Source organism: Agelaius tricolor, unplaced genomic scaffold (genome assembly GCF_023055355.1).
Source record: "Agelaius tricolor isolate 1412-34295 unplaced genomic scaffold, bAgeTri1.0.p SCAF_6, whole genome shotgun sequence".
Lineage (NCBI taxonomy): Eukaryota > Metazoa > Chordata > Aves > Passeriformes > Icteridae > Agelaius > Agelaius tricolor.
The window spans coordinates 23,205,516-23,232,132 of NW_027269266.1; the positions used below are offsets into that span (position 1 = coordinate 23,205,516).

At 41.5% G+C, this 26,617-nt stretch overlaps 1 protein-coding gene across 4 annotated transcripts in view; it reads left to right on the forward strand.

The window, feature by feature from the left end:
• DYNC1I1 (dynein cytoplasmic 1 intermediate chain 1) overlaps positions 1–26,617 on the forward strand; it is a 186,721-nt gene that overhangs the window by 123,791 nt on the left and 36,313 nt on the right. For all 4 annotated transcript variants that reach the window (XM_071429032.1, XM_071429036.1, XM_071429034.1 and 1 more), the window contains exons 11-14: positions 13,850–13,996; positions 18,159–18,272; positions 21,076–21,209; positions 23,640–23,784. In XM_071429032.1, the coding sequence (XP_071285133.1) occupies positions 13,850–13,996; positions 18,159–18,272; positions 21,076–21,209; positions 23,640–23,784 (540 nt within the window). The remainder of the gene's footprint in view (positions 1–13,849; positions 13,997–18,158; positions 18,273–21,075; positions 21,210–23,639; positions 23,785–26,617) is intronic.

Here is a 26,617-nt window from a genome sequence, read left to right on the forward strand (position 1 = left end):
TCTTTAATTTCAGTTTTGTTTCCTGCTGTGCATCATTGGTAGGATGATCTTGGTGGAGCTGCGTACGCTCTGCTTTGCCTTTTCTTTGGGACACTCTGTTGCTCTTACATTTGTGCCTGCATGGTTGTCTGCATACTGTAATAATTAATGCAGATGTATAGTTGTGCCATTTTGAATTACATTTTGGGGGAAGTTCTAACTATATGACTGGGGGAGAAGAAGAGTTTCAGCTACAGCTTGTGATAGAAGGACATACTTACTCTGTTCCCGTTTCAAAACTTCTGTCCTCTGCCACGTTTCTGTTTGTAATGTGGAAATACAGAGCACAGCTTGTGCCATGAAGATGTCAGTAAGCAAGAGCCCACATCTTGTCTCTCAGGCTTTGGTTTTGGATTCTTCCCCTCTGTCCTCAGCTGATACCAGTTGTGGTTTTTTACTCCTCCCATTGGAGGCTACTCCACTTCTAGCCTTTGTTGATTAAAAATGTCTATCATTTGGCCTAAGATTAGTGCCCCAATACTTGTGGAGAGATTGTGTGTGAGTCAGTAGAAGTTAACTTACACATCTGAAGGCTAAGTGTAGTACTTGGAAAATGCTTTTTGGTGTCTTAGGTGAGAGGAGAGACCTGCATGCAGCAGATTTGTAGAGGGGGACAAAGAGGACCCTAGGTACAAAGAACAGGGTCTCCTGTCTCCTGGCAAAGACATTTAAATTGGAGGAGGACAAAAAAGGCACTGAAAATGTGAAAATGTATATTCTGGCTCGGGTGCCACAATGTCTTAGGCAGTCCCAAAATCACCAGTCCTGCTTTACTGCTGAAGTGCCACAGCTGTTAGCATGGAATCTACTAGCACCTGCACTTCAAAACCAAGTATGCCATGTTTTCTATGTAGCCCTTCACCTTTCAGTCCTAAAATCTCTTAAACCTGACTTATTTCCACAAAACTCAAATCATTATATTTTTCATAACAAGAGTGGGAGAAGGAAACCTTCTTCCAGGCAAGGTCAGAGAGCAAATAAACATCATTATTTAGACTAAAGGGATGTCACGAAGTTGCATAACTTCCCTTGGGTTTTAACTGTATCTTTACAAACCCTTTGTAAGTTGATTTTTCCAGGATGACTTGGATCTCTTGCTGCCTTGTACAGAACCCTGAAGAGTGACACACCCAACAAGCCAATTTGTATAACAAAATAATTGTAGCTATGTCAGTCTGTGAAATGACTGCTTTTACAAAAGGTGGGTGTAGTTCCCCTATTAGTAGTTAACATTCTGAATTATTTGAGAACTGTGTTTATACATACAAAATCTGCTAGCAACAGAATGCTCCTTTGCTTAGAGCAAGGCTTAACACAGATCATCTTCCTCATTTGAAACTGAGATTTCAATTATGAATCAAATAATTAGGAAGTGACAATTTTGCTTGTCTTGGATAGAAAATTTCAGGCAGTTCTCACATCTAAGCCTTTTTTGGAGGGGGTAGATGTCATACACTTAAATGATACACTGTCAGTACTAGCAATAGCATTGTGCTCTTTGCAAGTGTGAAAATAGAGATTTGTAATGAACCTGTACTTAAAGATGCTGTTTCTCTTCCTTAAGTTCCATCGTCTTCCTTTCAGACCAAATATAAAGAATATGTTGGCTACTTGATACAGTGAGCATTCAATTTTTTTTTAAGTTTCTTTATTTCACTGATAACTTGCATTATACCTTTCTGAATTACTGGCATCTAATATGCAATTCAGAGAAAGCCTAACTTTTGACTTTGCCGAGTTAGACATGCAATATTTTTAAACTTTAGCTAGCTAAGAAAAAAAAAAAAAAAACTCTGTAAAAAACTATATTTCATAGGAGAAAATTATAGTGATATTGATGGTTTGCCAAAACCTCAAGCAGTGACAAAATCCACAGTGTCCTGAAAGAGATGCCTTTGCAAAACCATTCCTTTGCAGATGGCTTAGATTATTGATACTTACAAACACATGACATTATTCGTTCAACTGAGAATTTTGAAAATCTCCGTTGATAAAAAAATGCAGATTTGTCACACTATCCCAAAATTGCAGAGAAAAAAAAAATCACCCAATGCTGCAATTGTTCCTGGGGTTGTTTTATAGTTTAGAAGTTGTTGATTTGGTTACATTTCGACATAACCTAGTGTAAAAAGGAAGGAAGGGAAAAAGAACCCAATTTTCCTTTGCTGATATGAACACTACATTTTAAATATTTTTTGTATATTTGAAACTCCCATTGCTAAAAGGGTTTTAAGTGAACAAGAAGTGCAGGATCAGATGTGAAATCAATAAGCCACTGAGATCCTTCCACCGAATTTTTTTCCATAAGGGATGTAAAATACCATGCAATTCCCTAGCTGCACTGCAAATGATGGATAAACAGCCATAGGCATGACTTTTCTGTTTTGGTTATGTAACTGTTCTCAGTGCAAACTACTTGCAATGAAGAGTACATTTGGTCCAAATTCAAGAAAATTATTTCACCTCATGATTTTTGTCTCTGTGGGAGCTCTATGTGAGGAGTGAAGACTCTTTTTGTGTTACCTGGCACAAAATATAAAACAGTTACTCTTCTAAATTGCTGTAAAAGGCCCCAGAAACTGAGGAATCCATCATTACAGCCCAGGATACAACTGTCCACTGCCTTAAGTCTAAAATCAACAGCTTCCCGCCCTCTGCCCCTATGGCTGAATGACTGACAAGTACTTCCTTAAAGAGAACTTTTGTATGTGGACAACATTGATTTAATGATGATTAACACTCCTGGCTTCCCACAAAGGGAAAGCAGAAGCACGTGCCACATGGCTGAGATACTGATATTATCCTTGGAAGATGTTTCCCATGGGGCAAAGAGAAAGAAAAGTTAAAGTACATTTATTTTAGCATAAAATGACAAGCAAATGTCCTAAATAGAAGAAGCAATGTGCTTTTAACAATTTGTCATATTTGAGAGATGAGAGTGTTTTCATTATCTCTATGACAAAATGTGCCAGAGTGCGTTAGGACCTGTGATTAATTCATTTGATTGCTCTTATAACACTGTTCGTTATTTTTGTAGTTAAGAAAAATATCAATCCCACTTCAGTTCCATATTGTCCATGAACATATACTAAATCACCAGTCATTTCATGGAGAGAAAAACATGCTTACCATTTGCTATCTCATGTTTACATCTATTGGTCTATTAAATACATTTACTAAGCCAAATTTGGACTGGAGTTGTGCAGAACTACTGACATGAGTTTTCTGGGATAAATCCATTCTCCCTGGCAGGATAAGGATGCATTGTGAAACGTCCCATCACTGGTGTGAGTGAATGACCCAGGGATGCTGGTTTTTGAGCAAGTGGGTCCAAATTCAAGATCCTGGTCCTCTGATACTCCAGAGTCAGCAATTGTAGATGGTGTAACTATGTTGATTTAGTGTTACTAAGGCTTTCACCCTGAGACACTTATCTCAATCTTTCCTCCTATATAAGACTACTTACGGAAAAAAATAGTCTTGCAGGTGACGAAAGCAGGATGTGAAATTTCAGAAAACTAAAGTTTGCTTGGAGAAAGGGGAATTAAAAATTATCTATAATGGGTTTTATTTATTCCTCTGTGATCTTAGCTGCTTCCAAATGCTCTATGGGTGCAGAATCAGGCTACTGATACTAGAATCTCTACAATAATTTACTGTAGGAGAAATGAACAGTGTGAAAATAATTAATGTTTCCACCCTCATTCTTAAATACAGACTTGCCTGTGGTATCTTCTGTGTTTCCACTAGATAGATAGCTGTTTATTTGTGCCTCTCAGTCTCTCAATCTCCACATCTATGTGCAATGTTAAATTAATTTTCAATTATTTCCAATTACATAGTGACGTTGCTTATAAAAGGTACATCAGTGGAAGTGATGGATTTGGGCAAATATAAAAGCCTATTAGTCTTCATATGACTGACATCATCTACCTGGACTTGTGCAGAGCATTTCACCTTGTCTTGCACAACATCCTTGTCTCAGAACTGGAGAGACATGGATTTGATGGATGGAACACTCAGTGAATAAGGAATTGGCTGGGTGGTTGCACTCAAAGAGTTGTGGTCAATGGCTCAGTGTCCAAGGGGTGACCAGTGACAAATGGTGTCCCAGGTGTCAGGGTTGGGACCAGCACTATTTGACATCTTTGTCAGACATGTGGACAGTGGGATTGAAGCACCCTCAGCATGTTCACTGGCCTCACCCAGCTGTGTGGTTCAGCTGGCACACTGGAGGGAAGGGAAGCCATCCTGAGGGACTTTCATGGGCTTGAGAGGTGGGTCATGTGAGTCTCATGAGGTTCAACAAGGCCAAGTGCAAGGTTCTGCACCTGGGGAGAGGCAATAAGCACAAATACAGGCTGGACTGAGAAGGGATTGAGAGCAGCCCTGAGGGAAAGGACTTGGGGGTGTTTGTTGATGAGAAACTCAACACGAGCTGGAGATGGGGTCTCCATCCATGGAGACAGTCAAACCCCAGCCTCACACAGCCAACAACAATCTGCTCCAGCTGACCCTGCTCTGACCAAGGGCTTGGACTAGACAATCTCTAGATGTGCCTCCCAACATTAGCAATTCAGTGAGTCTGTTTCTGACAGCTCATACTTGTTTTCCCTTCCCTGTTTGATATTGATGTGGAAGAGTGCTAGGTTGAGACTGTCTCTAAGTCTATGGAGTCTTCCCAGGACCATCTGAAAATCAGGGTGTTCCTTTCCTCACAGAATGAAGGTCATTTGCTTTCAGAAGGCCTAAATTTAAAAATTGCTTGTTTAGGAAAGCACTTACCAATTTGCTTGGCTGTAAGCAGGCTTTTGAGTCATTAAAATAATGGAGAACTTAGAAGAATTAATTACAATTAAGTTCATGGACTTCTGAGAAAAGATGGACTTACTAAGTTCTTTCCTCATCTGGAGCTTTAAAGTGCTCTTGGTTCAATATGTTTGATCTTCTGACTGTGCCTTGGTTCTCATGGCCCATGCATTTCTTGTGGGGGTTTGAACTCAGTGCAACACTTGAGAATTATCTGTGGCTCTCTTACAAGCAGCTGTGACTACTACACCTAACTTCACAGGCTGAGTTGTAGATAATTGTTCTTGCAGCATCTGTACTGGTTTCTAATTCATCTGTGGCTTCACTTAGTTTGGTTGATCAGATGCATTGGTTTGAGGAACTGCTGCCATAGAAACCACAAAACCATCCCCAGAGCATGAGAATAACTTGAGTTTCTATTCCTGTTCTCTAGATCTGGAATTTGCGACCTCTGTGGGCTCTCTAAAGTCTGACTCTGGTACTTCCAGGACTTGCCATCAAGTCCTGCCATGATTATCTGTTGTGCTTTCACTGCGAGGAGAAGACTCCAGGACACCAAAGTCCCAGCCTAAGCTCAGTCTCTGGGGGATCTCTTCTGCTTCTGCTTAGTGTTAGATGGGAGCACCTCTGGATAGGGACTCTTAAACCTCACTCCTGAGGCCTGGTCCTGGTTCCAGCAGGAAGGAGATTCTTCCTGGAGAAGTGTGAAGCATTAAGAAGCTTAAGTCTTGAGGCAAATGTCTGGGGCACTTAATGAGCATGGGGCTGACTGCCAAGATTGCACCTATGTTCTATATCAGATAATATCTCTATCAGATAATATCTCTATCAGATAATATCCAAGAGATAATATGCAGAAGTAATTCAGGAAGAGTGACCAAAATTCCTGGATTTGTCCCTCACAGCCAGGTTCCCCAGGTAATTGCTATAGAGAAGTGGCTTCACCTTCAGAGATGCTTTAGGACTTGGCTAATTGCAACACATACAGAAGGCTTTGGTTTGCATGATGTTTTGAGTATATGCCTTTCTAGATCTGATTTCATTTGCAGAGCTTAAAACAGTATGCTTATCTGCATTTCTAACCATTGCACTAAGTAAATTTTTCAGGTAATGCTATTATTTGCTTAATTCTAGAGGCCTTCATCAGACTGAGATGTTTTAGTAGGGATTTTGTTACAAACCCATCATAATAAAGAAGTCTCTGTGCCACAAAACTTGCAGCTATAGTTAGCAGTGGTGGCAGGCAGTGACACCATGACCCTACATGTATAGCAGCTCTGGTCCAGAAGCCTTTGGCTAATGCTGAGCTGAAACCAGCCAAAGCATGAGCCCTGCTGCCTGCAAGCTGCATGCCAGACTGCCAAGCTGACACTCACCATCTGCTCCAAATTGTGGCCAGCCTGTGGAATGAGCGGGGATGGCAGAAGCTCTCTGTGCTCCACCCAGAGACACATGCCCTCAGGCTCTAGGTCTGAAAGGGTGGTGAAGACCCATCACTTCAAACTTGTCAATAACTCAATCAAAACTATTAAGAGTGCTCGTGAATAACTGTAGAGTATCATGACCTAAATAAAATAGATAAACCAAGGAAGTGTTTGCTTCTCCAACATGCAAGCACACAGACATTAGTTGTTTGACCCAGAGATCTGATAAGCAGCCAGGTTGTAATCAGAGAAAACTAACGTATTTGGGTACTTAGCATCTAAGAAGCTGGGGGAAAAGAAAACTATTTTGATGTGCTGTTGTTATGAAGTTACTCCTTATTTCTCCAGGCTTTAATCATCCGTCTAACAAAGACAGTATGATGCTCAGCAAAGATTGTATTCTCAGGCTTGCATGTGTGTGCAGTAATTCAGGGTTACTGAATTGATTCCTTGCTGCAGTCATGGATGGAGGCACAGAGGATCTCCCTGTATTAAATTTGAGAAGTATCAGGATTATCTGCATTTGCAATACAGCAAACAGTTTTGCTGTTTTTCCGAGTCACCATGACCCTGCTGAATTAATTATAACAGCAAATGCCCTTTGCAGAAGGGCTGAAGTGTAGATTCCCATTTGCAAAGGCAGCTTGTGAACTTTTCTCCTGATTATTTTTCTCTTGTAGTTACATGGGCTGAACCTGCAGTTACAGAGATGAAAGCAGAAAGCTCCAGCTTTCTGCTCTATTTAAAATGAAGTCATAAGGCTGGATATTGCCTTTCTGCAGACTCGGGCAGAGTGTCTGATTCTACTGCAATACTCAGATGTCAGCACTGAGGTTAGATGCCAGAGTTACCTACCCTGTAAACTCGGCTAAGAAAGGCTGCATTTCCTGACATACTCTTTTCCTTATTTTTAAGGACTTAGTACTTTTTCAATAAAAATAAATTTAATTTGTGGCTACATTTCAGCTCCATTGGTTTGATGGTATAAGTGGAGCAATACCAGCTTTGGATTTAGAGCAGTCGTGTGGCTGAGTCTCTCTGTTCAGCTTTCATGTGGTCTGGTGAGACATTCTTAGAATCCCCAAACATTTTTGAAGATCCTAAACTGGAGACATTCACAATTCTTCCCTCCCTTTCTACCATTAATCCTTCATGTTTTAACAAGCACTGAAGTTAATACAGCCTACACTCTTTCCTGTCACACTGGGCCCCCTCCCTCCTTTCTTTCTCTTGAATAAAGCAATCTGTTCTTTCCCGTCCATGCTCTTGTAAATCAAAGGGGTAGATGTCGACACACACCATAACCAAGTATAAACTTCCTTTTTTTAATTAAACAGAGTTCTGACAGTTGGTTTGAAGAAGTGTTTGTTGGGTTTTATTTATTTATTTTTTAATATGTGAAGGATGTCAACTGCTTTTATTTTATTTTTAGTAGAGACGAATCTTGTATGGTACCGCAAATAATCTCCAGCAAAAAATCTTTCAGATGTTGTTTCATAGTTTAATAGGAAGACAGTTGGAGGGGAGTAGAAGTCTTGGAATTTGAAGCTTTTATAATTAAGAGGTTACCTCTTTGTTATAGGTTTTTGTACACATAAATCATGTTTTAACTTCCGTTTCAAATTTAATTTCAAAATCAGCTGTAATTCTGTTGCTATTATCTCTGCTGTTTTCTTATTACTACTAATTATACTTAGACAGTTATATGAAACACAGAAATATCCAAATTCACAATAGCAGGTACTAAAAATAAACAGGACTCTTTGAAGGAGCACAGACTCTATTTCAGTGTACAATACCAGGTATCTCAGTAGCCAGAGCAAAGTCAGCCTAAAGTTGCCTCTTTCAAGATATCTTGCACCTTTTGTGGTGCAAAACCAGAGAAATGTCCCTAAACCAGAGAAAGCGCTCAAATCTGATACTGCTACTTTCCATGATTATTCTCAGTCCATGACTGGTCACGAAAAAAGGGCTTTATTTAATAATACAGTTTCTGTTTTATTTCTAGATGATGGTTTTAATCCACATTTGCAGTTGAAGTATATCATCCCTATGATGTAGGGGACCAGATATATGTGTGTATAGCAATGGAGGAATGAAAAGGTCTCCTGATTTCCTGGTCAGAAGAAGGTTGGGCAGCTCTCAGAGGGATTGTGAGTGCTTAGACTGTGTAAATGCTGCTCTTGATGAGCAGGACTGAGAACAGAAGGTTATGAGTAAGTTGCATGTGTACTTCTGGCCTTCATCTTTATTTGTTCCTTGGGAGCACAGACATAAGTGATCAGTGATTCAATTCCTGTCCAGTCCCTGTTCTTCAGTTCCTATGGATGAAGGACTCTGAGTATGGCACCTTTTCATGGTTTTAGCTAAGGAGCACTACCACAGCTTTGTCCCTCCATTCTCAGTCCCTCAAGCACAGAAAAGGATCTGCCACTTCAGCTAGAAGCCCAGCTGTGTCCTGGGGTGCATCAGGCACAGCATCACCAGGCAGGCAAGGGAGGGGATTGTCCTGCTCTGCTCTGGGATGGCCTCACCTTGAATCATGTGTGAACACGTTGGGTGTCACAATATAAAAAGGACATTAAGCTATTAAGTGTCCAAAGGAAGACCATGAGGGTGCTGAAGGGTGTGGAGAGGAAGCCATATGAGGAGCAGCTGAGCTCATGTGGTCTGCTCAGCCTGGAGGAGACTGAGGGGAGACCTCATTGCAGTCACAACTTCCTAATGAGGGGTAAAGGAGGGACAGGTACTGATCTCTTCTCTGTGATAACCAGTGACAGAACTCAAGGAAAAGGCATGAAACTGCATCAGGGAGGGATTTATGTTGAATATCAGGAGAAGTTTTTTCTCTCAGAAAGTGGTTCAGCACTGGAACAAGTTTCCCCAGGAAAGTGTTACAGCACCAAGCCTGACAGAGTTCAAGAAGTGTTTGGACAAGGCTCTCAGCAGATGGGGAGTCTTAATGGGTCCTGTGCAGGAGTTGGACTCGATGATCCTGATGGGTTGCTTCCAGCTCAGCATATTCTATGATTCTATGAACTCAGTTGCAGTTGATTTCATTGCCCGCAGTTGTCTGTGTCACCGTGACCCACAGCAGCATGCCACTGATGGTAGTGCTTTTTCACATGCCTGTGCTCAGCTAGAAAATCCACCCAGGAGCTTCCTGAGAGCCTGCTGCAATATAACCTGGTCTTCTGGAGCCTAGAAATCCCTGTGAACTCCTTGGATTGCTTCTTCCCACTGACAAAGTATTGTTTTGAGATACATCTGGTGTCAGGCGTAGGCATATGGCACCAGTATGGCAATGCTGGCTCCGGGGGTGGTTTCCTGCAGAAGAGGTCTGGCTGAAGGCAGTAGTCACTGCCTATTGAGAGTTATTATTATTTAGCACCCAGGTCTTTGTGAACTTGTTTGACTGGTGGCTGGGCAGAGTGCCATCGGAGCGTATGGACATGAGCAGAGACAGCTGAGTCTCCAGGGCCTTGCACACATCACATGTGGGTACTGAGGTCAGGCTTCTCAGTAGGGAGAAGCTAAATGTCTGTCTGTCCCAAGCACGTGTACCTGTGGTTGACGGGATATGCCATAATTAATCCAAATCTGGGCTGTATTAAGCTTCTAAAATAAAAAACAGCTTTACCAGCCACTTGAAGAGGACTGGGGGCCTGTTTGGATCAATGCATTAGTGGGGAAGGAGGAGGGAAGAAGAAGGGAGGCAGAGCAGGACTGATGAACAAAAGGGTATGATGTGGAGCCGTGCTCCACAGTACTCCTCCCCATGGGCTGAGATGACCTGACCCCACACCAAGGCAGGGGGCAAAGGGTGCTGCCTTCCTCCCCCCAACTGCAGACCTCTCCAAGGCCTGGGCAGCACTTCTGCTTGTGAGGCCCAGCCCTCTCTTTGCTGTAACAAATGGACAGCTCACGTTTTGTTTCTTAATTATGTTTTCAGTGCGGTACTTGCAGCAGCTGGGAGCAGAGATTTAGCATTTGAGAAGCAGGATTGCCTGTTTGCCAGGCAAAATCCCCAGGTTTAGCAGCCTGAGCTCTCTCTTATGCTTGGGCAATGCTCCCACATGGAACTAACTCAGGTTTTCCCTTCTGGCCCTTGGAGGCAGAGCATGCACAGGGGATGAGGCAGCAGCACCAGTATTGTGGCCCCACTAAGAGTACAACATCTGGGTGGAAGATCACAAAGCCAGAAGCACCAGAAATACTTTAGTAAGGGCACTGAGAAAGCTAAGGAGAGACAGAAAAAGCAAAATCCAGTAGGCTGTATTTGCACAGAGGGAGAAAACACCTGAGCACTAGGCTGAAGTAAATACTGAAGGGATTCACTGCACAGTGCAATTCAGAGGAATGCAGATGACCAGACACTCTGATTTTGCCTGTCTCTTGTGGGTCCCGACAGTTGCTGAGACAGATGCTTTGTGGCACCCATAAAAAGATAATGCTGGGAATCTACTACCCTTAAATGCTGCTTCTCTGCTGTGAACACTAACTCCCTGTGGAATTCCTTCTGACATGATTCCTCCTACATTTATTTATGTGCTGTTGCCATATACTGTGAAACTAGCTGCTTCTGTCCTCTGCAGCAGGTACCTAAGCACCTACAGTATAAAATGTCCCTAACTGAAAAACTGGGAAGCTTTACCATTGCTATTGGAAAGTGCCATGAGATTTCCCTAGAAGGGTGTGGCAGGAGTGCAACCAAGGATATGCTGTTATTTTAAAAACCTGACCATGTGCTGGTTCCTCCCCCTTTGAAGTCAGTGGCAAAGCTGTTTCAGAGGAGCAAGACTACTTGAACAGGCAAACAAGAGACAGCCTGGGGGCAGAAGAGGCTTACAGGGAATGGTTTCTGCTGCTGTCCTTGAGCACAGAGCTGTTCAGACAGACTGGAGACCTGTCAGCCACTCTCTCCCATTAAGACTAAGAAATGAATGCTTTTCAAGTTGTTAAATGAATGGGCTTAATCTTACAGCCCTTACTCATCTCAGTACTGCCATTAATTTGAAGACAATAATCACTGTATTAAGTCTATGGAATGGAGTCCTTAAATTGTTAAATTCTAATATTTGACAGAATTTTTTATTGGATAGAAAAATAATACTGACATAATTAAAAAGATGTGAACATTTCACCTTTTGAAGACTCCAAGCTGCTTTGGAGCGAGATGTAAAACTAGAAGCAGTGCAGAGAGCTCAAGCCCATGTCATGTCTGTAGGTTATTTTTGAACTTTATGAAAAACACACTTTAGCAGTTTATATCCTGACCATTCAACTGGCATTCTGGCGTTCTAAATGCAAAAACATGCTAACCATGAAAGCAGAACTTATAAAAATACACTGTCCACTTGGCTTCTTTGCCCTGCTTCAGAGTCTCCCAAGTTTGTCTGGGACAAACTTGGGAACTTTGTTGTGGAATGACTGTTTGAATTGGGGTTTCTTAAAATACATGTGGAGCCTTGTAGCTGCTGTGGGGTGTACCCAGTGGTGGAGCTGTACTATTTTAAAATCATCTGGCTATTTCACTTCATGTAAGAATATCTGTCAGCTTAGTTATAAGGAATGAGAGGGGTTGATTGAAACAACTCACGAAGCCATTAAACAAAGAGATAAAATGTAGAACATGTGCTGTAGGGTCGTTTTAATTATAATGTGGGGGAAATCTGTGGAAACTGGATGGCAGCTGCAGTGTAGCTGAGTCTTAAACCCTCTCAACAGTACCAACATCCTGTTCCTTAGGAGTGAAGTTTCTTTTCTGTAAAGCCAGGTCCTTTGGAAATGGCGTTTGGAAGCTACCTCTCATGGTGATGACTGACCAAAATGGAATGGCTGTGCTCAAGCACTTAGATACAGACTAAAATAGGCACTTTTTACAGACTAAAATAGGCATTTATGTACACTAATCATCTAGTCCTTAGGTGCTAGACCATATAACAAAAGAGAAATGTATGCAGAAGCGTTAGTCAAGAGGGGAAAGTATACAGATGTCAAGTGAAAAGCCAGGAGTATCCAGAGAGAGTGGGGAAGAAAAAAGTTAATGGCAGCTTTTTTCATTGTCTTGATTATCTTATCAGGTCAAAAAAACCCCAGTAATAAATATACTACTGTATGCTGTAAGTATGTCTATTAAGTTCACTTAGCATATAATCTGGCTTTAAACAATTGATATCAGGCAGCCACATTAATTCAGTAAAAACTGTTTAAACTTCCCATTTTACTTTATTCTTAATAACCTAGTTATAGGCATCAAGAGTTAATATAATTAATTCTAGCCTTATCAGAAGGGGTTTCAAGTCTCTCATGAGTTCAAATCAGTCTCTAGCCACTAGAAATCCTCATGAGGAGCAGTAGGAAAAAGAGGCAACACATCTGCCCAAGTCAAAGGTTTTACAACCCCATGCACTTCTCCCAGAGGCAGGGCCATTACCTAGGTAGACACTAGGTCTAGTTCAGCTTGGCAGGTTCAGTGTTCCTAATTCAACAAAGTTTACTGAAATGTCTGCCATGCTTTTATGCAAATGAAATATGGTAATTTAGTTAACCCTTTGTCAGCGGGTAAAGTGTGTTCCCAGATAGGGATACCAACACTTTACAATATCCAGTCATTGAAATATAAAAAAAGATTTGCATAAAATAAAGACATAACATCCAGGACCAATTATATAAAAATGGGAAATAATTATTTAAGAAGAGCATGGAAGACTTGAAGGAGTTACTCCTTCTTGCTCTTGGCTGTAGCTTGTTGGCACATGAAGGTCTGGGGAACTGTTCCCTTGAGGACTTCAGCTGTTGTGTTATTTTAAAGACATTGAAAAGCGGTACTTGGGATAGATAACAGTCTCCATACTGGCTTGTGGGACACTCTACCAGGTAGCCAGGATACCCATCACACCAGCCTGGCTCCTAAGCATCCCCAGGTAAAGAAAATATACAAAGATAACTCAGCTGCCATTAGGATGAGGAAAAACTCAGTTCTGCTTAAACAGTGTAAAGTAAAGCATGGTTCCCTTTATTCTTAGAAGACCTTGGTAGCAGAGGAATCAGTGTCATTGATCCAACAATGAGATACAGCTTGTCAGCTGATGCTCTCAAAACAGCACACCTTGAGGTGAACTTTGGAGGTTTATTTCCACAGGCTTGCCTCAAGCTGCCTGAATTAAAATTTAGAGAAGAAAGAGTGGAAGAGCTCTCCCTGATGGGATGTCATGGGCCAGGATGCCATTCTCTGGCTGGCTGGAATCTGGTTAGTTGAAGTTCTCACTTCTAGAAAAGAAATTAAGCACTTTACCATCACTGTCATGGAGAGGTTATCTCAGGTTTTTAGCATCATGCTCAGACTCATCCTGTATTTTCCCTAAGAACAAGGGGACAATACATTTTAGGGTCCAAGTTAGTTCTTGGCATGTGTCCTGTTGCTTTAGTAGAATTACTAGTGTGCAAGGAACATGAATAAAGTTCATACAGTGATTCCTAAAATACAAAGTGCTAATTACAGTTTGCTTCCCTTGGGAGAGAACTGAAGATGGCTGACCATGTAACCCCTCTCTTCTCTACCTCTTTTCCTCCAGTCCTCCGTGATGTCAGTCTGCTTTGCCCGCTTTCACCCAAACCTGGTCGTTGGAGGAACATACTCCGGCCAGATTGTCCTGTGGGATAATCGCAGCCACAGGCGCACTCCAGTTCAGAGAACCCCCCTGTCTGCTGCTGCTCACACGGTAAGGATAAAAATCACCTCCCCTTTCCTTAGAGGAGATGGTCAGCAGGGAAAGGCAGCTGCCTTGTTGTGTCTGCAATGCTAGTTGCCACACAGATGAAAACAGAACTGTGGCCCTTGAAGGGAAAAAAGTAGATCTGAGACATGAACAACCACCTCTTGTAAGTGTTTGATCATCACACATTGTACAATCAAGTCAGGACATTATTCTCCTTTCCAAGGAAGAAGGCAGGATTGAGTACAGCACTTGAATGAGGCACCTATGTGCCAGCACAGTGGCACTGTAGTTCTTGTCCCCATTGTCTGTAAAGAGAGCCAGACCACTGTGGAGGCTGTATGTCTCTCAGCCTGATGTGGCAGGCAATTCAAGTCATTATTGTTGTCTTGGTGTACACAAATTTCTCCTTTGAACCAGATTAGGCACCTATGAGGGTCTCAAAATGGATTCCTATAAGTAGATACTGGTGCCCTTGGAAAAAGTGGGGCAATTTGCTTCTCTTTTGTAATAGAGCAATACATAAATCCCTGCCATGGTCTTCTGCTCCAGACAGGGCCACAGGGCAGAGTTTGCACAGCAAAGGAGAGTTTGTTTCAATGGAATGATGCAGGAGAGCATTTTGCTGACACACACAGGTACTTACAGATAATTATCAATGGTGGCAATGGGCTCTGGTGATGTCTGGGAGATGAGTGGGCAGAGTAGTAACACAAAATGCTTGAGAAAGAAGAGACTTTGTCTGTGATACAAGGATGATGTCTGTGATAGAAGAGTCTCTTACACTGCAAAGTACTCATATTGTGCTGGAGGAGGAGGCAAGCCTGGGTTGCCTGCTAAAGTGTCCTCACTCTGCTGTGGCACTGACATCCAGCCATCCTGCACAAACACCTTGTGCACTCTCCTCCTCCAGAGTCTGGGCATGGGCAGACTTTCAGGAGAGATGGAAGGTGGAGTTGCTCCTCCTGGGAGAGAGCATAGGGCAATTCCTGAGTGGAAAGTAGAAAGGAGGAGAAAAATGCAAAAGTATGATATAAGGGTGCAGAAAACCACACATTTTCTGTAACAGAAGGAACTGAACTCAAAAAGCACTCTGAGAGATAAGGTGATAATCTTGTTCTAGCAGATTGAAGGTTCAGACAAAGTGATAGTACTTCTTCAGCTCCAGCCTTTACAATTCTGTGATTCTAATGTTTGGAATTTGCAGATCAAGGTTCAGCTTTCAGTTGATTGTGACAACATAATCCCTGCAGTTAAAAGACAGCTCCAGAAGCCATGCCATGTGAATAACTGCTGAAGATTCAGTATGGGGCCAGTGTTATGATTGCAAGTCTCTTATATTAAAAATTACAGGTGTGCACAGACATGCTTAGTGGGCCAGGCAATACAAATGTTGTTCCCTAAATTTCCACTATCATGAATGTTGATGTAATTATCTAATGATCTGTGCCATGGGTTGCAACTTCAACATTGCTTTTCATTTCCCTAATGTTTTTGCTCATTGTGTTGCCAGTAATGTTGTTCAATCTGCATGAAAAGAAACAGTCTCTCCTGGAAGTGCAATTTAGAGATGTAGCAGACCAGAAAACTAGTGGCAAGAAGCTGACTGTCACTGAAAATTGAACAACTGGGACTCAAAATTAGACTCAAGATTAATGGGAAGTAATTTGTTTACACTCAAAAATCATTTAAGGCAAAATTGTACCTCCTGGAATTATATATTAAAACAGTTTTATTATTGCAGTAGAACAATATGTAATGTTTTCCTTTGGAATAATATAAATAAATTACTTTCAGTCGTGGATGGGCACTTTATATGCTGTCATGGATTGGTATAAATAAGTGTTTACACAGTCTAACATGAGGAAGTATGATGTTTTAAGGAGTGCTCAGATTTTACAATAAGAGCTGCTTACTTTATATTCGTACATAGGAATTACTTACATAAATTGTAAATGAGGTCCTGGTTGCAAAACGCTGGCTTGAATCCTTGCTGCCAAGAAAAAAAAAAATTAAATTAAGACAACACTACATTAGCAATGTTACTTTTTGTACTGCTAGATACGTGAGCTGAATAGTCTTTTTTTAATTTGAACTCATGCTGCATGTGAAAAAAGGATTTTTTTCTCTTTTCTTTCTCTTGCTTTGTTTATTTGAAACAGATAGATCGTGTTGTTTTCCCTGACTTAAACCTTCCTGAAATTTAGTATCACTGATTACTGCCTGGATTCACCAGGAAAGAGAATTCTACCCACAGCTTACTCACTAATTTCCTTTCACACCCACCACACATCTGCACTTGGGACAACAGGAAATTTTAATTAGGACAAAACCTTTTTGCATGATGATTTCATTTCCAAGATAAATAAAAGCAAGCTGGCAGCAACCCTTTGAAAGGAAGGAGCCTGTTTAGACTTTCTGTTACGTACAGTTGGTTGTCTTTTTCATCTGCTTTCCTTACATCTTTTCATTTCTGCCATGAGTTTTATTGTGCATGAAATTGATGGCTGGTAGCCCTGATTAAAGCCAGGCCTGACACACTGAGGTGCTGCTGGAAAGACATGGCTCACTCTTTCTCCCACACTAAATATTTTAGATATTCCACTGCTTGCTGTAGCTTCCTCCCACCCACTCTGTCTGTTTGGTCTACTGGAGGTCAAAAGCCCATGAAAAAAATTGGTCTGTATGTATTTCACACATCAGTATGCAGTAATCATGTTTAGCACTGGGGTCATTAGCTTACACTAAGCAGCAAGGTCCATGATATGAGGGTAATAGTGTGAGACACATATGAGGGACCAGTTGGGGTGCATTTGATGATCTGGGAGAAACCAGGTGCCTGGCAATCTTGAGAGAAAGAAAAAAATTGGCATCAAATGGACCTTGTGACTTACTGGTGTGTACAGGTTGCCTCCAAGCATAAGGTACTATTTCAGCAGCATCCATCTCAGTGTGGGCACAAACACTGTTTGTACAGGTGCTGCATCTTTTGCTCTTGGAGAGGGGACAGTTACTGGGCCCACTCAGGTATCAAACCTGAGAGTGAGCCAGAGCTCTTGAGGATTTCTGCCATTCCCCACTGACTGGGTAGGTGACCTGCAGCTGGATCTTGACCTAAGTGGCAGTTCTGCCATTCCTTTCAGCAGGACCAAATGCTACATTCCTAACACTACATGGAGTTGCTTAGAAGCTCCCTAGGGATCTCTTGCAAGTTGGTCCTAATTTTCTTTAATTAAGCAGAGTATTAGAAAAAAAAATGTTTTTTTCTTTCTGGGGATGCAGGTCTTCTATTTATTGGTAAACACTGCAGAAAAATTAAATTTTTATTTGCTTGACTTTTGTATATTTCTAACTCTTAATTTATCAGTACCACTTGTACTGGTCAAAGGAAATTAAATCTTATTGTTTAGTCTGACTGATTTTTCACTCTGGAGATTGCTGAACTTGACCCATCCCTCATATGTCACCATCAGATACCAGATGACATTTCAGGCTCGAAGTGTTACCAGGTTCCTTGGAAAAGGAATAGGCCACGTTTCATTATGCATACTAACTGGAATTCAGCCTCCATGGAATGACTGCAGCATGGTGAACCAGGTGTAACACCCTAAATCTAGTCACTCCCCACTTATAATGACAGATTTTAAAAGGTGTGTTGGCCACTGCTGAAGAACATTGATGGGCTTGCTCGTGTTCTTCAGCTGGAGCACATTTGCAAATATTTAGCATGCAAGCCAAATTCTGACAGAGTTCAAGCTTTATGCAGCTGTTTTCTTGAATAAAGTTTTCATTTTTATTCCATTTGGACAGTTTTCCTCTTTCTGCTGGTTATTTTCAGTGTCAAAAGCCATCAGAAGAATGATACATGTCCCTGTGGGTGAAATCTCATCCACATAATTCTGTATTTTCACAGCATTACTCAGCTGGGCTGTTTTATTATGAGGAAAATGAAACTTCGAAAACATTTCCACCTCCATAACGTACTTCTTAAAATTTAAATGAAAAAGAAACCCAACCAAAACAATTCCTATCTGGCAAAAGCTGAGTCTTATATTTTCCAGGCATTGTGCAACTACTTAATCATTCTTTAAAATAACATGAGACATTAGAAATTTGTTTGTGAAAGTGTAAGGATGGCTCTCTGACTTGCAGTGTTCTGTGTTTTCAGCATCCTGTGTATTGTGTGAATGTAGTTGGAACACAGAATGCACACAATCTTATTACTGTCTCTACGGATGGCAAAATGTGCTCCTGGAGCCTGGACATGCTCTCAACTCCACAGGTGGGTTTGTTTTCACCAGCATGGGGGGGAAAATTGTCTTTGGTAGAGCAGGATACCTGCGTAGTGGAACATAGCTCCTAAAAGCCAAAATCTCGCATCCTATACAAACTAAAACCAATGGATGCACTTGAAAGAGTACAGCTTGCTTCCAGCAGTCTCTGCTAAGAGCCAAACCCCATTTCCTTTACCACAAATCATGTAATTATTGTAATACGTTAATGCATAGGTCAGTTTCAAGTGAAAATGAAATAGTCCATTTTAAAGCATGGTAATTACGGAAGTCGCCTGTGGTATAAATTGCACTTATTCTACAGCATTGTTTAACAAATATGGACTAGATTGCACTGCTGCTGAACACACCCTAGGCACTGCAGGTTTCCAAGGCACAGTCAGAAACTCAGAAACTTATTTTGCTGGCAGCCTTCAGTAGCCAAAGGAACAAACAATGCAAATCAAAAGTTTTAGAACTAATTCTCCCCCACTGGAATGTTTGCTACTATTGTCTGTTCCCCTCCTCCTCTCCTTTGTATCAGAAATGAAAGGAAACACAGGAAAATTGCCCAAACCACTAGTGATTATAATAATGGAAACTAAACAAAGAATCCAATGCTGAAAAAGGTGTACAGAAAGCATCCTTTAAGTGTTATCTTCTGAAGAAGTACATTTTCTATTCCAACACATCACTCATTTTTATACACAATTTCTTAGAAAAAAAATTAATATAATTTTTACTAAGCATCATGGGATCTCATCTTGTTTCAAAATGCTGCATAGAAACTCCCTATAATGATTCCATTAATCATGCACTAATGTGCAATTACTATTGAATTATTTGCTTTTCAGTGTTGACACAAGAGGTGGGACTCCTCTATCCTAACCTCAGCCATCTAAAAGCTGATGTGTCAGGTCTAAGTTAGAAATTCAAGTTTTCTGTACCGCTGAGGTAGAGAGAGGCTGGTACTTCTGGAGGGTGACTCATCCCATCCAAGTCTGAAAAGCCATTTCAGATACCCACCCTGGGACATGGAACTGTCCTATCTTAGGGTGGAGGAGGAATCTGCAAGTCATCACATCTACTCCTCTACTCAAAGTGAGACCAACTTCAAATTTCGACCACATTGCTCATGTAAGGCAGCAGTGCAGGGCTGGTAGTTGTGCCCTGGGGCTGTAAGAAACCAGTACTCTTCTGCAGTAGAAATGGAGGCTTCTAAAATGGCCCAGGCATCTATGTTCAGGCACCCTCATGCCTTCCACAGTTTCTCACCTAAACATCAAGAAGATAAATCTCAGCCCTGCATATTCATTTACTGGAATACTGAAGTCCGAAGCACAGATCTGTGAACACCTGAGTTCCAGGATCTCATCACTCAAATGGAATTTCTCTGCTCCAAATCTGGCTCTCAGCAAGGATGGGAACACACCCCACATTACACTGAAGTCTGGCTCATGGTGATCTAGAAAAGAGAGGCACAGGACCTGATGTCAAGCTGCATGCCATAGCTTTAAACTGGGAGGAGTGAAGTGTTGCTGATGTGTGTCAGTCTGAAAGTTTCCAAAGACACAGCTCCAGAGCACTTGTGTACAGTCATGGTGTGGGCGCTGGGAGCAGAGTGTCCACCACAGCCTACGGCCACGTCTCTGCAGAGACACTAAATGATGACCTCACCCCAGAAGGTTTTAACAAAAATATATGGTCTCTCTCCCATATTAAGAGAATTTCTCTCTCTCACTCACATGTTTACAGAAATATGGGGTGGTCTCCCAATGCATTTTCCATGCCTTGTTTTGCCTTCATAATAGAACCAAATTTATTTCAAAGAAAAACATAAACCAAGCAGAAGTATTTGTCTGTGGGTTTGCATCACTCTCCTTTCTCAGGGATACCTATTTTCTTTGCAGCAAAAAAGCCCTTGTGATAAAAACCGTACAGGCTTTGGCCCTAGAAGAACAGCAGCATAGACCTTTTAAACATAGAGAACATAACCACTTAAATAGCTAAAAATGAAAATGGTGAAATCATTCAGGCCTTTTGTGGATTCTTGGGTTACACCATTTAGGCTGAAAAACTAAAAAGTTGTGCAAAATCTGCTCAAAGCGTACACATCTTGCAACAGCCACAAACTTGCATGGTTATTTTATTTGCAATTGCAAAAATGGGCATGCTGATTTACTTTAAAATATAGCTACCAAATGAAAACAGAAAACATTCCTGCTGGTCTGTAGCTTGATGGTGGAGTCTAGAGAGAGTGTTTATGGTTACCTCAGAAAATCCCTGAAAAGCAATGCTTAGAATGGTGATAGTGACAGGGCCCCAACTTTTTAATTTTGTTCTGCAAAGGGACAAATGACACAGTGAAATAAATGCCTCGCATGCATACAATATTGCAAGTGCTTCCTGACAACTGATTTCCAGAATGTAAATAGAAGGGTATTGCATGATTTATTAAAGCCTGAGGCTGGTAAATGTAACCATTAAGGTATTATCTTTAGTTTCTGCACCATTAGATTTTAAATTCTCACCTGTCATCTCTGGCTGATTTAAGATGATGCAAAAAAGACCAGTGCCTTCCTGCCAGTCTCATATGTGTGACAGACAGCGCCAGGGATGGCAGGAGCATCCTGGTTTGTGACACTGCATCTTCTTACAACATCTTATGTAGAAACCAAATGTGACTGGGTCAAATGATTTCATCTTCCTCTCTTGCTACTCCATGTATTATTTAGAAATCAGTTTTTCAAAAAACCCCAACCCAGACTAACAAAAGAAGGATCCCAGCCTAATAACAAAAACCTATTTTGGTAGGAGAGCATGGAGCTGGTATACAATAAGTCCAAACCAGTGGCGGTCACAGGAATGGCTTTCCCAACTGGAGATGTCAATAACTTTGTCGTGGGCAGTGAAGAGGGAACAGTCTACACAGCCTGTCGTCATGGAAGGTGAAGTTCAGCATTTTGTACTTCTAAAACATTGTGTACCTGTGTTGATGAGAGACAGCCAAGTGTGTGTGGAGAGTGTTCAATGTTTTCTTCTCTTGGATCAACAATGTCTGATCAACAATGTTCCTGGGACCAGCACAGGAGCTCCCCAACTTTGAGCATCTTTGCTACAGCCTGTTATACTGGGGCAGTTACCCCAGGCTCTCTGTAGCTGGTGGGGAGCAATGATTACCCTTAGGTTGACTTCCTTTACTTTTTTCAGTCATGTGCCTGAAGAGGAGATGGCTGGGCCCTCAGAAATATCTCTTTCTCACCGATGAGATGAGATGAGATGAGATGAGATGAGATGAGATGAGATGAGATGAGATGAGATGAGATGAGATGGAGGATTACACAGCTGTGTACAGGTTTATACACCTAGCTGAGATGCAGGTGTCTATGTCTGCTCAGGTCAAATGAGGCCTAGGAGACACTTCTGTTGCAGGGTAATCAGGCCTCAACCAATATCAGATGGTAATCTGTTTTATTTTTTACCATTCTCAGCTCCATCTTCGGTCTCCACAAGGATAAATCAGAGAAAAGCCACCATGGGCCTGGTTCCTTTAATAACATGGATGCAGCCACAGTGTGCTACATGGGTTCTAGAGAATCCTGTGCTCTCTCACACTGTGGTCACACATAATATAACCCAGGCTGTAGTTTGATACTGCAAGTTCCTTGTTTGGCACCCTGAAAACCTGCAGGATGCTGGTGTGCTCTGTTAGCTTCCAGTAGTAGTTTTATCTCTGGGAAACTTGAAAGGCTTTTGTAAAGAACAAAATCTTGGTTTTTCCACTGACAAACTTGGAGCTCATCCCCACCAGTAGTACACAATGTTCTCTGAATTCTTATTTTATCATATTCTGAGTTTATGTTGGCCAAAAAGACATTGATACAGTGGTTTAAGATTATAAGGCTTCTATTACACATCCCCAATGTTTTATAAATACTGTTTTACATATGTTTTGTTCAATGTTTTTTTTTTTATTTTAAAATATTTTTATTTTAGCCTGACCACTGACAGTGTTGCAAAATTGTGTCTATTTAGATATATACTGATAGGCTGTGTGGCAGCTCATGGTTTGAATGAGTCTTAGGCTGCTCGGATGAATGAAGCATGCCCAAGGGCATTTCTCACTTCTGAACTTTCAGACTTGCCTGGTTTGTTCCTCACAAGAGGAGGAAAGTGCCAGATCCTCTTTTTGGCACACCTTTTTATAAACCTTCTACTGACCATTAACAAAAGCTCTTCTGCTCCTGCCTGTCTTTCCTGGAGCTTTTTGCTATCATCCCTGGTTTACTTCCAGAGGCTCCTGAGTCCTTCAGCCCAGCACAGTGAAGAGCCATATGTCATTCTGGAAAAAGGTGTGTCAAAGCACAGCATACACCCAGGGTGGTCTCAGTGCTCCAGGACTCCCCTTACCCCACTGACTATGTGGCAGATAGCTGGGGTAAAATAAGAGGTGTCCTTTGTATCCAGCAGGATACTGCAGGACTGAGCCCCTGCCCCAGCACATGCTGCAAGGTCTGGCAGGGGATCATAAGTGAGGTCACCCTGTCCTCACAGGAGAGGTGAGGGGACACTCCACCCTGGAAGAGGGACCAGTTTCCTCTGGCACAGCTCCATATCTTCCTTCAGTACACTGTACTCACACTGGCACAGGGCAATTTTTCTATATTCTAGCTAAAAGGGTAATTTCATTATTCCCTTTTCTGTATACACTGTCAGACAGCACTGACAACTGATCTGGCATCATTTGCTTCCAGGAAGAAGAAAACTGTGCACATTGTCTCTTACACAGCATTGTACTTTTCCTTCCTAATAGCTATTCCAGCCTCTGGCTGATGAAATGCACATCTCCCCTTGTTCAAAGTAATGACTCTATGATACCTGATCACAGGATCAATTACCTCACTTTTTGTGAAAAAGCATTTGCTTCCTAGTGACTTGATTGATTGCTATGAAAAGTTATCTTAGATATTTAAGAGAAAAAGAATTGCCCATGATAAGTCATTAACATATCTGCATTTTTATTTTAATGGTTATTCCTTGTGATAATGGCTTACTCAGAGGCATAAGCTATAGTATAATTACAATTTCGAATTTTATAATTATACAGAAATGTTATTTCAATCTACAGGAGTAGACAATGTATGTAGAAGTGAGTAAGGTAAGTCTTCAGAAGTAAGAGAAATTCTCCCTGTGCTCAATTCTGAGCATTAATTTCCCCACTGGAGTAAACCTCTGCAGGCAAAGTCCTTAGCAGGAGAAAGATTTGCAGGTTAAATAGAACTTTAAAAGGAAACAGGACCCTAACAGTAAAGAAAAGTTATGCTAAAACACTAGGTGGTGAATAATTCTCTGCATGTAAATCCTTCTTCTCCCTGCAGTAAAGCTGGCATTGGTGAAATTTTTGAAGGCCACCAAGGACCTGTCACTGGAATCAATTGTCACATGGCAGTGGGTCCAATAGACTTTTCCCATCTCTTTGTCACATCATCATTTGACTGGACAGTGAAATTGTGGACCACAAAGGTAAGCAATCCAAGTTGGGCTGGGACAAATAATTCTACTTGTGAAAATGCTGTTGTCAGAAATATTTTAATACTAATCTATCAATTACTGAGAACCAATTAATTGAAAAGCTGTGGTTAGAATGAGCATAGTGATAGAATTGTAAGTGAAATATACAGCTAGTGTAATAATCCTCAATCACATTTGCCCTGGAGCATACCTTGCCCTTTAGCAGGCCTTCATTTCAGTATTAACCCTAGTGCTGAGCAGTTTCACAAGGCAAGGAGATGAGGATGTCTTGAACTCCAAGCCATCAAACAATCCATTCAGCACTCCCTGTGCAGGCTAAATTGCAAAGCTAATACTATGCACTGTGGTGATGCAGGAGCAGGAACACTTTCCTCTGATGAAGCAACAGGGGAAGTGCACATACAACTTATGCAATCAATATCACTTGTGAAATTCACTGCTGGAGGAGGCTGTGATAGGCAAAAGGTATAAAATGTCCCAATGACATTAGACACTGGAAGCAGGGAGGAAGTACATGCTGGAACTTGCATTCATGACCACCAGGGATCTGCTGCTGACTACTCTGTGGCCATCTGTCCGTGACCTCTTTCAGAGAGAGCAGCAGAACAGCAGAAATGGCACAGTCCTGTGAAACTTTGAAACCCCAACACTCCATGGGACAGACTAAACAGACCAACCTGATGGATCATACAGGCTGAGTAAAACAGGACAATGAGATGTAAAATCCTAATTATATAAGTCATCTAAATTTATTTTTTTTATACACCAGAGTAGAGAACTGCCTTCCAAATGTCAGGTTCTTGCCTTAACCAAGTTGGTTTTATGTCTGCATTTGGTTCACATATTGAGCTGCACCCGGCAGAGTTCCCGTACTGGAAGCTGACCACAGTCAGGAAGTATCTCAGCATGTGTTCCTCCAAGACATCAGGGCTTGGAGATGTTAGAACAGATGCACAGCAAATGTAAATATGAAAGTGATCAGAAGGGCTCCTGTGACGGCCTTGTGCTGGAAAAAGAAGCAGTTACCTAGATGGTAACTTGAATCAGCTTCCATAGCAGCTTCCCAATGCTTTTGTTAATGGCCTGATCCAATGTGTGTGCCAATTAACAGGTATTTTTCCTAATCAGCAATGACCACAGCTGTTGGTTTTGTCTTGAACATTATACTTCAGGAAACTCATAATGAGAAAGGTGCATGATTTACCCAATTCACATGTAACTGTACACATCACTAGACCCAGCCTGAACCAATGCAAAAGTCATCCAGAGGAGTGGACATGGGCAGGCTGGAATGGGTCTGGGATGGTTCCTAGGCAGTAAACGTCAGAAAAGGCTGCAGGATAGCCAAGGCATGGACAGCTTAAATGTTGGCTCACTGGGGCTAGATAGGCTGTTTGGTGTGTGACACAAGGGACGCCTGGGCAGTGGTGACTTCCCTTGGGAGCAAGGGATTACTGGAGTGTTGAAGCTGAAGCTGAGTTAAGGGAGAATTTGTGGGGAGTACAGGGAAGATGAAAGGCAAGTATTGAATTCCAATCACACATGTACAGAAAAGTCTTGGGTTGGTATTGAGCTGTCAGCTTGAGGCTGAATATGGCAATAAGGGTCTCATTCATCTGCAGCTTAAATGAAAGTGCATTAAGGGATAATAAAGCCTGATTTTTATTTTAAACTCTTGGTATTTTAGAAGTTAGTAGTAACACTAACGCAGCACATTTTGGGCACAAAGACACTGCAGATAGTAATACACAGTTATCCTTGTGGAATATTTCAGTGCCAGAACGGTTGGGTCTGATTTTGTTCAAGACAATCAGTTTTCAAAGAACCAAACCATTTAAATTTCTGATATCCATCAAGCTGTGGCTTGTCTGGCAAGAGGGGCTTCCTGAGAAAGCTGTTTGACTGAGCTGGGCGAGCTGTGATGTGCATGTGACACACCACGGCACCGCTCAGACCTGGAAGCTGCGCTGCTGTTTTGGATCACTCACTTTCTTCTGGAGCAGGTTTAAGCAGCAGCAGCAGCCCCAGGCTGCTGCCCTGCCAGCCACTGCCCTGTGAAAACATCCTCTGAGACACTAGACAAGTTCTTGAATTGTGATGAATGTTTTCTTTTTCTCCCCATTCAACTGCATCAGAAGTTTATTTCCATATTGTCTGAATAATTTTCTTGGCTGGAGCTACTACATATTTAAGGCTCTCTTTGTTCAGTTCTCAGAGTCAAGGCTCAGTCAATCAGTGGGCTCTGGAAAAAAAATAGTGGATTGATATAAAGTATTAAGTGCTTTTGCTAGCTAACAAGATTTTAGTCGGAATTGGTTTATTCCTTTAGTTTCTTATTTGTAAATTTAATCTCCCTATCAGCATCCAAAGCCATATTGCTTTCCTGCTTCTACCAGCGTTGTCTACTTAATCCTGTGCACATTATCCTCTTTGGTCATGAAATTCAATTCCTTTCTGTTTCACAGGTTCAGAGTCAATGTCCAATTGTAAAGTGAACCATAAAAGCTTTGTGTTTATATTGTCTATTGATGTTGTGTAGCATCCTGGGGTGCTTACAAGAAAGGCACTTTCATAGCAGGCATTTGACTGATGGATTGAAAGCACCATCTCCCTTAAAAACTCTCACTTTACATTTTATAATGTTTTTGTGGTTAACACATTTTCTAGCTAAAGGCAGTTCAACCAGGTGACTGAGAATAAGATTTTCACTAGCGGATGAATGAGCGTTTTGTAGACAGAACTAACACAAGGTTCATATAATCACCCATCACATCAGCCAAAAATTAGATCCCTGTGTGAATAGCAAACAACCAGAAGCAACAGG